At 43.2% G+C, this 16,367-nt stretch overlaps 1 protein-coding gene across 5 annotated transcripts in view; it reads left to right on the top strand.

Moving 5' to 3' along the window:
* The window catches only part of znf385a (zinc finger protein 385A), a 57,350-nt gene that overhangs the window by 26,997 nt on the left and 13,986 nt on the right, over positions 1 to 16,367 (top strand). For 4 of the 5 annotated variants that reach the window (XM_046057403.1, XM_046057402.1, XM_046057406.1 and 1 more), the window contains exons 2-3: positions 7,947 to 8,098; positions 13,915 to 14,025. In XM_046057403.1, coding sequence (XP_045913359.1) covers positions 7,947 to 8,098; positions 13,915 to 14,025 — 263 coding nt within the window. Of the gene's footprint in view, positions 1 to 7,946; positions 8,099 to 10,761; positions 11,121 to 13,914; positions 14,026 to 16,367 lie in introns of those variants that run through there. The other variant, XM_046057404.1, reaches the window with a different exon arrangement.

Here is a 16,367-nt window from a genome sequence, read left to right as displayed (position 1 = left end):
CAGTATGAATCTGGAAGGTCGCAACCTACTCTAGAGAGATAAGCCCACTAGATCCGTGTGCATGTATGTGCATGTCAGTGTGCAAGCGTGTTTGTGTGTTGTACCAGCACACAATCCCTCACCCCACAAGTAACAAAAGCCAACAGCCTCCAAAAGTTCAGTTGCTGTCGGACGGGGAGCCAGGAAGAGATTTGTCTGAAGGATTAAGGGGGTGTGCGTCTGCTTCTGTGGCTCAAGCACGTGCATTGGCCCCAGGGTGTATTCTGGACACTGTGTATTGTGGAGGTGAGGGTTGACAGGCAAGGTAGGCAGGGGGTATCAGAGGAGTGCTGTCTTCACCCTCATTCCATCCCAGTATTTTTGCATCATACCTCCTCCCTTTGCTCCCATCTTTCTTCTCTCCGTCTCCCTTGGAATCCCCAGTCAGCTCCTCTGTCTCTACCAAAGAGACATACTGGCAATTAAATCCTCCCTGCCTTAATTCAGCTACTTAAGAGAGATCAAGGTAGGATCTTTTGGGGGGGCTTTTTGGGGCCTGCCACTGTCATATTATCCCACTAGGGTGTCATTACCATCCCATCCACTCTGTCATTATGCACAATACTTTGGAAGAGACGGAATGTTTACCCTGCCTTATCTGTGTGTAGAGTGTGTATTTATTTGAAGAGCTGGTGTGTGTCTGGTGTTATTTCTTATATGTGATAATATTTTGGTAGCCAAGCTGCTCTTGAAATGGACCTGTCTGGAATTAAGTTCGGTGATCAGATTACAAAGGGCAACAGATTGAGTTTCTGATGTGTGAATGTGTGTTGTGGAAGGATGGGAGGGGGGTGATGATGTCCTTTCACCTAAAAATGTAAACTATTTTTGTGAGACTTGAAGCTTTGGAATCTTTGGTCACTCATTGGAAGCTGTTATAACTTTGTTTGACCTTCATGTCGCTGCTGCAAGGGCATTTAAAAAAAAAGAGAGCACCACATACTTGGCACACATTCTGAAGTCTGTACTGTACTTGTGCCTTACAGTACAATGGAATTAGCAAAATTGCTAGGTTGGGTAAAATCTAAAAGACCTACAATTAGTGGGGGAAAGTTTAACACCCTCCCACTGATGCAGAAAAATGTACACAGACACAAACATGTTGCCTGTGCAGTTAGGCAACACTGACATTAACAAAGAAAAAAATCAGAAACAAGCCAGGATTCATTTCTAAGCCATTTATATAACCCATCATATTTCACTACTGGCACTGCACTGTACAGTTTAGGATTGTTTGTAGTTTTGTGAGTCTGTGTGTGTGTCTTTTTCCATGATTCTCACTGTATATTTTGAAGGACTGAGACATGTTCTGACTAATACTTAACACTGTGCTGAAGTCCTGAGCAGCAACCGCGGCATCATTTCACGCTAACTAAGCTCTCATAACCTCATTACACCACTTGACATACACAGGAACACAGACAGTGTCAGTCAGACAGACAGACACACGTACGCACACACATACCTTACATGCAACAAAAAGCCAACTTCCATTTGAGGCCAGGAAACAAGTTTCAGCTTACCCATCTTCCCCCTACGTAATCCTCCCATTAAAGCATAGCATAACACCAGCAGCTCCAGGCTGCAAGTCAAATAGATCTTTATCTGCATCCACCTACCTTGTGTGCATGTATTAACCTTCATAGGAAGCTAGAAATTAGCATACCATGATTAGAAAAGATGGGGGAGATAAAGTTTGATAGAAACATGCAGTTGTTATCATGTAATAATCATATTCAGGCTCTAAAATAGGAACTTTAAGTGGCTGCTTTGAAGTATACAGAGGGGCTCAGCAGCACACTCTTGTGGTCACTTACAATCATACCTGCTCCAGTTTTGGAGGGTTCTGCATGTTTGGCATGAAGGTGGAAAGCTTCATCGTGTGACTTCCAGCATTATGTTAGCCTTGTTGCACTTGTGCTTTCAATGATGAAGCACATCACTACCTGTGAGTCGGACGCTGTGAGTCCATAACTTATTCCAAGCAGAGGCTCAGGCAGCTATCAGGAGGAAGACTGCTGTTGCTGCTGCCACAGCTGTCTGTGAAGGGAGCATCCAGGAAGGTAAACAGCTCAGGATAGTACCGCTAGACAAACACTCAGGGCTAATGGCCTGCGCAGCATTCTGTGCTGCAGGATCTTGAGGTGACAGGTGAGGAATCACGCTGGTCCTGTGCTTTAAATGAATGTGAGAGAGTGTGTGTACATTGATGTGTGAAGGAAAACTCAACACAGAGTTAACTGCTTTATGATGGACACAGGTATAATAATAAGATGTGAGAGACACGTGAGCTAGAGGAATGTTGCCTTTCATGGGCCTGATAATCCTCCACATGTGTAAAAGTGGGTGCACTGAGGTGGAAGTGTGTGTTAGGGAAGAAGTGAATAAATCTCCAAGGTCTGTTATGTGTGCATGTATCTGCCAAGCTGAGTGCTATTTTCTTTGTGCATTTGAGCAGGGCTTTGGGCCAGGGCTGTGATCCTGTTGATTGCGCTTGTGATCAGGTGAAAGGGAGGCACAATGTCCTGCTGGGCCTGAGACTGGACAGGAATACTGAATGGAACAGGGCCAGATTTTCATTCTTTTGCTCCCTCATGGACCCTGGGTCCGCATCCTATCACACTGCCTGCACTGTTTGAATGAATTGGCTATTCCTGAAGGCCCGGGCACAGCTGTGTACAGCACAGAATACACGCTGAGCTGATCATGAGGGAGGAAAGGAGCAAATAAAAGTGAGAGATGAGAGAGAGAGAGAGAGAAATGGTAAGAGAAACAAAGACAGACAGACAGATGGCCAGCCATTCATCACACACTACAAGCCATATGAAACAGCTGACTAGCAGGGACATAACAGCTTTGCCTTGCCACAAACACTGTAATAATAACAAGCCAGTCATTTTAGGTCACGAGAATTCTCCTCCTTAGTGGTTATGAAATAGTCTGGCAACCCCAGTTTGTATCTCTTCTACAATACTGGTGTCTGGTGTTCTCTGTTGTGTGTGCACGGGAGGGAGAGAGAGAGAGAGAGAGAGAAATAAGAGGTTTGATGAGGGAGACAATGTTGGAGGTTATGTTGAGGATGCTCCCAGTGCAGCCACCGGTCTCTTTAAATCATCTCACTGACTCAGAGTTCTCTTAATAATGCACACATAAGCTGAGGGCAGGTTTTGTTAAGATTTAGAGCCAGCAGTTAGTCTAAAATCTCAATGTACTGCATACAGTAAGTCGATAAAGTAAATTATGAACGCTGCACGGATAATCACTAAAATTGATGCGTTGCACAAAACTTTGAAGGGCCAAAAACAATATTTCCTAGTTGTCATGTCATTATGTTAATCCCGGTCAGGTCCTGTATTATTAAATGTATTGAATCTTTTCAGCCTTTCTGTAGGTAATATTCCAACATCCAACACATCAGCGGCACTGGCTATAAACTGAGTATGTAGTCCTAAACTCTCCCTCCCCTCTGGCCATGTGGTGCACAGGTGCCTGCTTCACGGCCCAGCAGAAAGGCAAGTTGGCAACCTGACCGTTACCACCTCCTTCTCCCTGCCTCTGCTGCCAAGGAGCCTGGCACATCTGCGCCTGTCCAGCGTGCCTAGTGCCAACTACCCTGCTCTCATTGTTCTCTCCTGAATGCACCCAACACACACAGGAAAGAAGGCTGAACACAGTGTGGCACAGCCAACACAGCCTGTTAGATAATCTCAGAACATGAAAAGATTCTCTTAGCCTAGATTCTAGACATAGCTTTTTGTCTTGCAGCATTGACAAGGAAAACATTGGATGGCGAATTTCATAAGATTCTTCCTCTATCAGCTTTATTTTCTAGAATTAGACATTCACTGGAGTGAACACAACCCTGCATGAGTATAACAACCTTACATAGTATTGATCAAATAATATTTAGAAACAGTATATTGCTGTTTATGTGAAAATCATCATGTGAAACCACTTTAAACATCATATTTTTACTTAAATTTTGTTTCACATTAGTTTGGAATAGTTTCTGAGCTTTTGTTTTCACCATCATCATGATATTGCATCAAACTATGATTATAGCATGAGGAGGTAAACAGGCAGAGGAAACACATATGAAAATGTTTAAATTCTCAATCTTTTATTTGCACTTCACTTTTGTGTTATTTGTCCCCCCACACACTCACAAAGTTAGGGAATTAAAATGAGTCACATGGAAAAGGATTGGAGTGCAATGATTTGTGTGTATATACGTATTTCCCCAGTGGAGGCGGAGATGTGGCCTATAGCAGATTTATCAGGACCACGCAGGCTGGCGAATTATTCCAAATAGGAGAATCAGTTGCGCTCCCCTTTGATCTCTCGTCTGCCTGCTCTCTAATTTTAACCCTGCTTCTTTCCCCCCTACACCCTGTCTATATTGCACCAGTTTTCATCTTTAACTCTTTCCCCTCTGCATCCACCTGCAGAGAGCATGTTTTGTCCTTTGTCTCTCTGTCCTGGCTGTCAACGCCAACCATTACAATGCCTTACCCAAACCCTTACTCTAACCATAATCTAAACCTAGATCAAATTCTCAGCAAAAACTCAAAATGTCCCTATCAAAGATAGAACCCCAAAAACTCAAGCGCATTCACATTTCAAGCAAGCCACTGGCTGCAACACCAAGACCTCTGGTAGTGTCCCGCAGGCCAATAGAATTCCTGGCATGTCAGAGGGTTTAACAACATCCAAATCACTGGCTGAGTCCTCTCAGCTATTCCAGACTGACCTGTCTGTCACTCTGTCTCACACATATATCAGGCTCCAATAGCCAATACGGAGAACAGAGGGAAGCAAAATGGTAATACACAGAGTAAAGACACAGTTTTGTCCTTTCACTTCCACATGCAGTAATTAGCTTTAGCTTTACTAAGGGCTGCAGCTTACAGTTGTTTCAATATTGATTGTTGATTAATTATTTTAGAGAGAGAAAAGCAACAAATCCTCCTATTTGAGAAGCTAGATCAAGAGATTTTGGCATTTGGCATTTTGTTTTTTAATAAATTATCAAACCATTGTGTCAGTCAATTATCTGTTTATTAATCAATGAATCCATTCAGCACTAGTCTTGATGTGATACAGTGTACAGTCACGATGCAGTGTGAACATTGGCTGTGGTTTTCATTGTGTCCTGTTGTCTTGTTCTGTTGTTTCAAAATAGTTTTTCCTGCAATAAGAAACACTTAACACAATTCATAATTTAATTAGCTCTAGCTCTAATCCAAGATTTTGTGCACAGTAGAGCCTGGTGGGTACAAGTACAAACATTCCCTTATGCAAACACACTGCACAAACACATATATGCGCGAATACTTGCGCAGGTCACATAGGCACACTTCTGTGCCATACAGTGCTTTGTTTGATTTAAACTGTGAAAAGGTCCCCAAAGAGAGATTTAAATTAATGGGGTAATTATACAGTCGGAGAAGAAAGCAGTCACACTCTGATTTATGCACACTGACAAACACACATGCTTCCACAGACTCATACACATTCACACAGAGTCCCTAATGGGACAAGCTCTGTCGTTGCTCCAAGGACGACTGCTCCTCTCTTTCCTTTCTGGTCCTCAGCTTCATTCACTTCTTAAGATTTCAGCTCCTCCTGCTGCTGCAGAGACACGTTCTGTTCCCAAGTCAGCCAATCCCTTTGTCTGTCTGCCAGAGGCTGGCTGACCCACTGCCAGTAACAGTCTCCATGTTCAAGTGCAGACTCACTGGGGAGCTGCAAACATTACTACTGTGCTAACAGAGCATTGCTTCTTTCAAGCAAAACACACACGCTCACATGCCTGTACAAAGAGCTACAGACATGAAGGCCATGTATCAACATGCGGTATAATGTCATGAGAAATGCAGTCGAGAGGCAGTGTATTAGTCAAGTTGTTAGTGGTGCAGCCCCAGAGGAGGAGCTGCCTTCATCAGTCATTGAGGTAGAGGTGGAGGAGAGAGTAGCTACAGGGCCTCCCATCCTCTCTCATCACAACAAACAGCATCTAGGAGGAGCTCAACCTAACACACTGACTGAGGAAACTGGAAGTTAATCTGAGAAATGTGTGCACATTTAAAAAGAAAGATTTTCTAATTTGGAACAACACATTAGTTTTCAATATTCATACTGAGACTCAACACAAATGTTTTTGTGTAACAGTAAAGAGTTTACAAGGGCTGATTCAGATGAGATGAATGCAGTCCACCGGCTAGAAAACCAACAGGCACGTGAAACTTGTTTCTCGTGGTGTAAGAATAGTTGCGTGTGTGCGCATGGGTTTGTGTATTCATACGCGTGTGCATGTGTTTATCTGTCGTTTGTTCCGTTGAAGAAACTTAAATGCCCAACTGGAGGTAATGATGCAGCTCTCTCCACCTCGAGGCCCACAGATGCGCAGCAGAAGGCAGCTGGGCGCCAGCTGAGACAGCACTTTCACTCAGTCTGACAAAGTCAATCTCTCTCCATCTCTTTCCCTCCCGCTCTCTCTAATCCAAACTTTGGAGAATGCGTCTGCTAACGCTAAATTCCTCCGTTCGCCAGCCATAATATTTTCTCTGATCACATTCAGTTGACATAAAGCTCTATGAAAATGCGGAGGTGCCAAATAAAGCACAAATTACCATGTGAAAATGTGGAGGCAGGTAACAAATAGCAGTAGGAAGCAGAGCGAGGGACAGCAAGTAACGGAGCGAGAGAGTAGCTTAGAGCAATCCCAAAAAGGAGAGCAGCAGAGCTTTAAGTCTCGTCGGAATTTGAAAGCCACAGAAATCCAGTTGCGGATATTAAGAGGCTTAATCTAAGAGCTTGCTGAGGCTGACTTTTGCTGTGTGGGCCCCATCACTATCATCCTTGACAGAGGTTAAAGAGGAGACGAGGGGGGATAAGGAGGAGAAGAAGAGAAGGCAGATGGGAGCAATGCAGAGAATATGGAGCTGTGTATCATTATGGCAGCCTTGCATGCTTTTAAAGGAGAATTAAACATTGACAAAAACATTGATTAGTGATCAGGTTTGTGTATGTGTGTGTGTGTCTGTATGTAGAGTACACTTGCAGTGGTGTTTGTAAGTGTTTTTCAACTCCAGTGAAAATCTACTCAAACAGCATGTTGGATGCAGTCCAAGTCAGGGAGCATGTGTCAGACATGAGTAGAGGAATCAGAGTCTATGATTCATTCATTCCATAATTAGACACAACCAAGTGATCCAACTGTAGCACACAAGTCAGGGTGGCATAAAGCAACACACACTGAGATGAAACTCATTATCATCAAGCTGCAGATATCTCCCAGGAGAGGAGAAGAGAGGAGACTCGAAGGCAGGTGGATAAGAGGAATCCCCCACTGCTTCTGTGGCATTCTTTTCTTCTCTGTGGCATTCCTGCTTCATTTGATGAGAGTTTTTTTAGTGTGATGAAATGCTTTAGTGATTTGAATTCCACAAAGCCCACAAAACCCTCCGTTTTGCAGCATTGATGCGCTGCACTTTGGCACTATAGTCTTGTCAGCTTGTCAGGAAAACCAGAATGTCTGTCCACAGCAATCATTTGAGGGTCTTAACCTTTTTATATACAATCATGGTCTTAACAGCCCAAATGCTGCATTTTCTTGCAGTTTAGACATTGCACGTTCCTCTGGGGTTCCACATAGCTTTGTCAGCGGAGAAATATTTATTTTGTAGTACAATTATGCAATTTGTAATTCAATGGCATGCAATCTGTAAGAAGCTACACAATTATTTTCTCCCTGTCTCTCTCATTTATATTACCAAAGAGACATTTATTGCAAGTAATTCTCTTAATTGTCACAACTAACATGGAAACTGCTAATTGTGTTTTATACACAAGTTATAAGAAAGCGGCATGTATGTTTATGTATGTTTGTCTCTTTCTGTGTGTAGGAGGCATAAACCGGGCCGGGGCGGCGGTGCCAACATTCTTACGGACGCCCACGATGCTCCAGCCCCACCTGGACATGAAGCCCTTCCTGCAGTTCCCCATGGAGACGCCCCCTCCTCCGCATAGCATGAGCCTCTTCCACAACTTCAACACGGTGAGAATTGATGATGACACAAACAAACACATACTGTAGTCTTTTAACCCACCCACTGCAGTCACGAAAACCCACAAAGGGGACCTGTTTCTCCACAAAATTTGGGAAGATTGGTGACGTCTGTGTATTTACCGTGATAATGCTTTCACATGTAGTTTTAATGTTATTGCTGCCATGTGTAACCTAATGCGTTAAGTGGCTTTAAAGTGTGTCTTTAAATTCTTGAGGTGCCGATATACCCACATCAAGAATGCATGTTGTATTTTTTCATGTCCCAGGCCATCTTTATAGCCGTTCACTTCAAACACCACAGTTTGTTTGATGTGGTATTTATTTTAACAGAGAGGGATCTTCCTGTTTCCCCAGGCCCTGTCTAACATCTTATCAGTTAGATTATACCATGGAGACATTTAGCATTTCACCAACTCAGCATAATGTGCTGCGTGCTCCTCCAGACTCCATTTGGCACATTTCTCGTCAGCAATATGTAAAATCAGTATGTATGTACTTAGTTTGTACTGTATGTGCGGAAATGCTGCTATTGGACAACGTCTGCAGCAGAGCTATTCTCTGCAAGCGGATGACGTAGAAGTCTCCTGTCACTATCTGGCACACGCTTTGACCACGTACGCCACTGCAGGGATAGTAACACGAGTCCAGACACTGTTAAACACATTTTAACAGCCCTCCATGCGCCATGACGTAAGTGGAAGCATTCGCACTGATGTTAAAACTGCAGTGCACCCAGCAGACATGGATTAATAGAGATACTGAAATGATGCAGGCACTCAGTTTCCACTCTTACGTCTCCTAGCACAGCCCTGAAATCACCCTTGCTTGTTCTTTTTTCTTTCTATCTCACTGCCCCTGGAACACTCCCTCTGATTCTCTCCCTCCCTCATTCTGTAACATCCCCCTGCTACCCATTCTCCACTTAAGAACATTAACTACGTCCGAAGGTCCACAGGGATGCTTTGAATGTTAATAGCTGTTGCCGCTGATGACTGCGAGCCGGCCCTGATGTGGTGTTTTGCAGCCCTGTGGCCAGGAGATGGGGCCATAGGAGAGGCTTCTGACCTTATCGCTCCACTGCACACTGGCACATACACATGGAAAGATGGTTTTACTGCCCCGCAATAAAAACATTGGAGAAATGACTGACTGACCCACTTACTCTCATAGTACAGTAGATAGTTGACTGAAAGGTCTTTGGGGAAGAGCATGTGATGCCTGAGGTACAGTATAGTGCACAGTCTCAGTTGTTTTATCTGTAGCATGTGTAGTAAAAATGCAAAAATAAAATACACAACTTTGCTAATGAAGGATCTGCCTTGATTGTTTCCTACAGTGGAAGTCATGGCCATCAGCTTTCCCAAAGATGTTTTTTCATGTTTAAGTCAGTGATGTGTAGTTGAGTAATAGAGTAAGTGCTGGCAGTTGATTTTACATCACTGACTATATTCTATGGCTTGTTGGGCTTTTAGGCAGAAGAATGTTTAAACAATCAAAGAATGACTATGCTCAAGTCTCATCTCTTTCATATAACTGCATGAATGGAGGGTGAACAAGAACTATTTCACATTAAAGATACCATTCCCAGTGTCTTATATGCCTCCTGGTGTCCATCAGCACTAACACACTGTGATAAATACAGATATGCACAATACCTCAATAAAGACACAGCATTATAGCAGCAATAACACTGAAAAATGTCACTGCACTAAGCTGGCAGCTAGTTATTCTATCGCCCTCTCTTAATAAGTGATCCACACTGAGTTTGTACAGTCTTAATGAGGCTCACATTGAGGGTTATTAGCCCCATAGTAGAGGAATGGCCTCTCCTAAAGCCATATACAGCTTTAATGGTCCTCTAATGTGATTTGTCCTCCACCTGCCTGTCTCACCCAATGTGCCACTAGACAGTGACGAGGCTGAATTATTTATCTGCAGCAGCTGGTCCTGATATAGACGCACACTCACACACCTCCAACAGAACTGCCTGGCCTATTGTGGACTTGCTCAGGCTGCAGAGTCAGGAATTTTTGATGAAGGTGTCCAATCATGCAAAGCCACGTGCAGACTTGTTGAATCTCACCTGCTGTCCGTCCTCTCTTCGTTTCTTTTTTCCCCCACTCTCTTCCTGAACAATTCTCGAACAGCACAGGTCCTCACACTTTTATTCACAGCACTAATTTTCCCCAGACTAACTGACTGACGTTTCTCAATACCTGTTGCCTCCACAGTTTTCATACTGAAACTAATCAATCAAAATAGTTACTGATGGCTGAAAGGCGTTACATGTGTCTTCAAACCACAAGAAACCAGGGACCGAGACCATTGTGTGGGAGTTTGTATTCATGTGTGGTTTGGTTGGGAATTGGTGTTTCGGGCAAAAGCTCCAGTGGCTGATGATGACATTTGATAGATGGTGTGAACTTGGGGAAGAAGGGGGGGAGTTGAGCAGGAGAAGAGTAGGACACACAATCCTGGCTGCATCTGGGCAGATCAAGTATGCGCGAAGAAGCGGGAGAGAGAGAGAGCAAGAAGGGGAGGAGAAAACTGGAAAGCAGAGTGGGGGAAACGCACTACAGGGAAGTGTGATGCAGAGAGAGAGAAAGCATCTGAGAGCAGAGGAGAGGGAGACTGAACAACAGGGACAGGCACTTGTAATGTGATGTGTCAGTGAAAAAAAGAGCGATAGGGAGAGATTTGAGAAAATCCTTACAACACACACTGACTTCTTTTCTTAAAGCATTTCAAAGAGAAGCAGAAAGTGTGCCAAAAGAGAAAAAACAAAGAAATCTTAGCTGGCAATGCATCACTAGGTACAAGCCTTATTTTTTTAGTGAGTCCGTTTGTATTCAGCATTGACAACCAACTAGGGGGCTGAATGAGTGAGGAAGGTGCACCACACACTCTCAGTCTCGTACATGCAGAGACCCAGACACACACCTCGGCCAGCAGCACACACACAGGAGGACCAATGCAGCTCCAGGCTTCTACAGACACAGAGGAGAGGAAGGTGAGTACCTAAATGCTCAGAGCTTCTTGCAGTTTTTTTTGTTGTTGTTTACCCAACTGTGTATTAAACTGGGCACAACTCAAAAGTACTGCAGAACTTAGAGCTTCAAAGGCTGTTTTTATCTGGCACAGTGCAGACTTTACTGTGAATGCCAGAGCAGTCCCACCGAGAGTCAGAGAGCAGTGCGCTCCTGAAGGGAACAACCCTTCCAAACATTTTGTTGCAGGGAATTGATCAAGCACAAAAGAAGAAGACAAAGAGAAACAAAGAAAGGATGAAGAACTGAAAAGTCCACAAAAGAAGATGTTGGTGAGTTTAGGTGCATACCGTTGTGCAGGGAGATGCTTGGTTGCTCTTCGGGCTTGTTTCTCCACAGAAGAAGCTCTGTGTTAACAAAAGGCATTAAGGTGTTTGGTTCTTAAGGCCCTGTGAAGCTGTTGATGTGATCGCTGAGTGATGCTAAAGTTAATGGTCTGTGTGGTTTACTTATTTCTGCCAGAGCTCTCTCACCGTTCAAACAGCTCCATACTGGAACTGATATGAAAGTTTTCAAAACTCACTCAAGATGACGATATATATTATTTACTTATTTAATTACTAACTATTAGTGCCAGTTTGAAATACAATTCCCGATTTTCTAAAAATTGTTCAAAGCGACTGGGTGACTTTTGGAAAATCCCTCCTCAGTTACATCACAATGCTCTGCTCCTATTTCACAAGGACATGTTTTAGACAGCATTTGGGTAACAGGCCATGTGAGCTGCTTTCCAAAAAGGCTTGTTGGCAGCTGAACAGTGTTTTTAACAGCTGAATCAACTGGATGGACCATAGCTGACCCACACCCAGAGTACAGCACTGACTGGCTGGGGAGAAGCCCATGATTCATGTGTACAGTTACTCCAAGCCTGTTCAGCGGGATGATGATCGGTTACAGCTTGGAAACCTATGTGCAGGATTTAACATGCAACTCTTCAGTTATGCTTGCTTGTTATGTGGGAGTTAGGGTAACATTGGGCAAGAGTTTGAAACATTTGATTAAAAAACTGAGTTGTCTTCAGCAGGCTAATGCATTGTCACTGCTTAGCTATTCATGCAGTTGCTCAGACAGGTATTGTCAACGTCTTTGCTCAATATCTGTACCCCCCCCCCCCTTCTTCTTTCATCCATCTGAATTAAAAGGAAAAGCAGCAGTAGAGGTTGCTTTCAGCTTTCAGAGAAATAGAAGCAGTCATGGAGTTGGAGTAAGGGAAAGAGCCAAATGAGATAAGAATGTGCAATGTGAGGATGTCCGGCCTGGGCCTCTTTCTCCCCCTCTCTTTCTGCCCCCCACCCCCTCTGTATATCTGTCCCAATTCATGTTCCTCTCCCACTTTCTCACTCATTCGCTCTTCCAGATGGTGTGCTTCTGTACAGTCCTGTCACCCAGCTAAATGTCTCAGGACTCCTCCCCATGTCTTTTTTTCTCTGTTTACCCTGTTTCTTTGGAGTTGCCAAGTAACAAGCACCGTACAGAAATTCTAATTGTTTGTGCTTGAGTTATGAGAAAATTCAATTCAGCTGCTTTTTTCTCTCAGGTCACTCCTCAGGCCAGGGTCTTGAGCTCTTTGTGTGTTAGATTTGTGTATGGCTCTGGGTGCAAGATAGCTTAAAGGGAAGCTTTGTGATTAGTCAAATTAAACGTGGTGATGAGCCAAATTGAGTCATTTAGAGTCTGTCTGGCTCTCCAAACCAACAGGCTTGCATCAGACTTGGAGGACTCTCTGGAACATTCCCTCACTGTCTTATGAATTGAAAACACACATCATCATATCCATTTTGTCCTTCAGGCCAGGACTTTTGTTTATCTTCATTCCTTTTGCGTACCTATACGGTGCCACAACATCATACAAATTTTGCCAGCTTTAGCTCTAGACATGGTGCCAGACAATTGTCTGTGGTGGATATCCACACCAGCCATTAACTCCAGGTTAATGCTAAGGTCAATCAACAATGATCGCTAGATAAATTCAGCTTCAAACACACATAAATAATTGGAATGGAGCTCTGCCATACAGGCAGGGTCTTTTGTATCTGGGACAAAGTTTAATTGGGCAGATTAGCCACAATGCACTGGAGAGATTCTAAAGCGAGTCAGTTAAATTTATACGAGGTGCTTAACACCACGTAGATGATGGACATACCAGCTGAAACAATTAACACAGGGACAGTATGAAGCTACAACCTGGTCAGGGTCAGAAGCCTAAGCTTGGGTAGGATGCAACAGGTGTCTCAGTTGTAGCAACACACTGTCAACACTGTTGACCACTTATTTCTGAGAATCAACACAGACATACAGTAGACACTGAATAGACACTGTAAAAACTCTTGTCTGTGTACTTTATCCACCCCGCATATTTAGACATCTACATTTTGTCTCTTAGGCCTCTCTTCTCCAGAGGCCTTCAATCTGTAGTAGAGGGCATAGATTATTTACCCCTTACATAATTATTATGGACTGACCTGTTGCACCGGGACTTCTGGAGAACAGAACTGTAGTAGTGGTAACTGAGTGTGAATTATAGCTCACAGATTTGTACAGTTCACCTGGTAGAGCACACGTACCATGTACAAGGCTAAAGTCCTTCCCTCAGTGGCCAGAGTTCAGTTCTAGGCTGCGGCCCTTTGCTGCATGTCATCCTGTCTCTCTCTCCCACGTTTCCTGTCTCTCTCTTCAGCTGTGCTTTCAAATAAAGGCAAAAATAAAATAAAAATTAAAAACTCTATCTGTCTCTTCCCCTCTCATTGTCTCTATCAGATGGACCCAGTGCAGAAGGCCGTTATCAACCATACCTTTGGAGTTCCACTGATCAAGACCAAGCGGCCAGTCATCTCGTGTAATGTCTGCCAGATCCGCTTCAACTCAGAGGTACAGGACCATAAAAAAAAAAAAACATGCAGAGGATGTGGTACATTTGTTTATGTTTTGACAGTTGTGACCCCGTTGGAATTTTATTTGTGTCAGTTGCAGTGTAGAGTTTGCAGAAACAAAAATCTCAGTCTCAAGAGGTGCTGCAAAATAGGATTTTTCAGAGGTTTTCTCTTGCCCATCAAAGCTGACAAAGCTTGATTAAGATCTTGAACATATGGAAATTCACATTAGCATGAAGTAGGAGTCTCTTTAGAATGAACTGCAGTGGGTTGTTTTTTTCATGCTTTGGCATAATTCTGTAAATTCATTTTAACAGCAGTTTCATCTGTTTGTCCATATGGTGTAGTTTATATCTAAACTCATAATGGGAGTTTAATGGCACATTACACCCATGGGCAACTTGCATACATGACTGATGACAAATTTACAAAAACAAAAATCATATGGAAGCATTTTACGTGTAGTGGTGCCAACCCATTCTCAGTATTTTCTTTTTGCTGTAAACGAATAGGATAGACACATGACAACATCAGCGCCAAATGTCATGTGTGCAGTCTATAATTTGGCTGTGATTCTCCCTATTCAGTGGTGCAGATTGGTGTACGGCCAGCAGGGCGTACATCCATCCACAATACACAACATTAAGGAGTTGACCGGTGCTATATATACTCTTCAGATCTACAATCATGGTTTCCATGTGGTCAGGGAGGTGCAGGGCTGTAATCTTCAGCTTACTCTTTGCAGAGTTATCTGCTGTATATATTCATAGGCACAGGAAACAGTTACAGAGATGTTTATATGATGAAATACTTTGAGCCCCACAGCTAGCGGTCAAAAAGAGATTTCTTTCATAAAGATAGGTCCTGTTGGATAAAGTTAGGATTTACAGTAAATCAGGGAAGAATTTAAATATTTAACTTAATGTTTAAAATGTTGTTTTAATAATGACAGTTAAAAGGAAAAGACATGGAGCAAAGTTACAAGAGAAGCACCCAGTATGTCCAGAATCTGCTATATTTTTGCCATCAAAGCAAACACAAGACTGTGTGTTGTCATGGCGAAGCATTTCTGAATGGAAAGCTTATGTAGAGCACAATACATTGTATTTATCAATAAACACAAACAACATAAACAGACCAAGATAACACAAACTAAAAAAGAGTATACAAAATAATCAGTTAACATGCAAAAGAGTTTAGACAAACTCCAGTTACTGTAAGATGCATAAACAAGTATGATTTTCCAAAACTATCGTATATATAACATGAAGAAAGAACACTAAATGTGAATGCATAGGTTTAGGTTTCATGAGCATTTGTTCCCCCACTGAAGCTCATGTCATGTTTATTTGTGCACATGTGTGAGCGGTAACAACAGGTGATGTCCTGTCATTGTCACTTTCACTTCCAGTGTACGAAAGAGAAAATAAGCACACACTGCAGTATATCAGCAATGTCAAACTTGCAGCAGCCTGTGTGTAGTATATACTGTCTGGTGAAAAAATGTCCTCCATATCACCATAGAATGACTCCCCACCCACATGGTTCCCTTTACATAATGTCAAGTCTGGATGAATATTTCATGGATGAAAATAATACAGTAAGAAACACTTTGAAGAATCCTGTGCTGCATTCCCCGCCTCATTTTTATAGTGTGGGAAAAAAAGATTATTTTGCCCTTGATGTTGACATTTCTCCATCTTTATCTGCCATCTGTGAGTTGATTGGGTTGCTTAGGTCAAAGAAAGTGATGGGGGCTTACCATGTCATGTCATGATCAATGTATTTGTCTTCAAAGGATCCAGTTCTGCCTTCCTGCTCCCACCCCGTTCTCCCCTCATTTCACGCATCATTTTGCCATCATTCATTCGTCCCATTTGATCTTCCCTTCTGTGCCTCTCTCTTTCGCTGCCTGTCTCTCCTCCTGCAACCTTCTCCCCCTGTTTCTATCTGTCTCCCTCTCTCATGCTGCATTATTTACAGTGTGGAAATGCCTAAAATTGCCTGCCACTACTTATTATAAGATGCATTCGTCAAGGGCATGGATTAGTGTCTGGCTCTGACAGGCCCAGTGCATCTTGGGAAAGTGGGAGAGAGGAGACTTGGAGGGAAAGGATAGGAGAGGAGTAAGTGGTGGGGGTAGGGTTTGTGCCCCACTGTCCCTGCATTGTGTGAGGTGTTAAATGTTGGTTTATGCAGAATAACCTTGGTGGTGTGCTGCATTAATGACATCACAGGCTTCGTCGCGCTGCATTGACCAACGTCACAGCTGCTGCAGCAAGACTATGCTGATATGCATCCCTTATTCTCTTCCTCTCTACTTTACCCCCCCCCCCCCCC

This window comes from Micropterus dolomieu, linkage group LG08 (genome assembly GCF_021292245.1).
Source record: "Micropterus dolomieu isolate WLL.071019.BEF.003 ecotype Adirondacks linkage group LG08, ASM2129224v1, whole genome shotgun sequence".
In the NCBI taxonomy this organism is placed as follows: domain Eukaryota; kingdom Metazoa; phylum Chordata; class Actinopteri; order Centrarchiformes; family Centrarchidae; genus Micropterus; species Micropterus dolomieu.
This window is presented reverse-complemented; position numbering and strand designations above follow the sequence as displayed.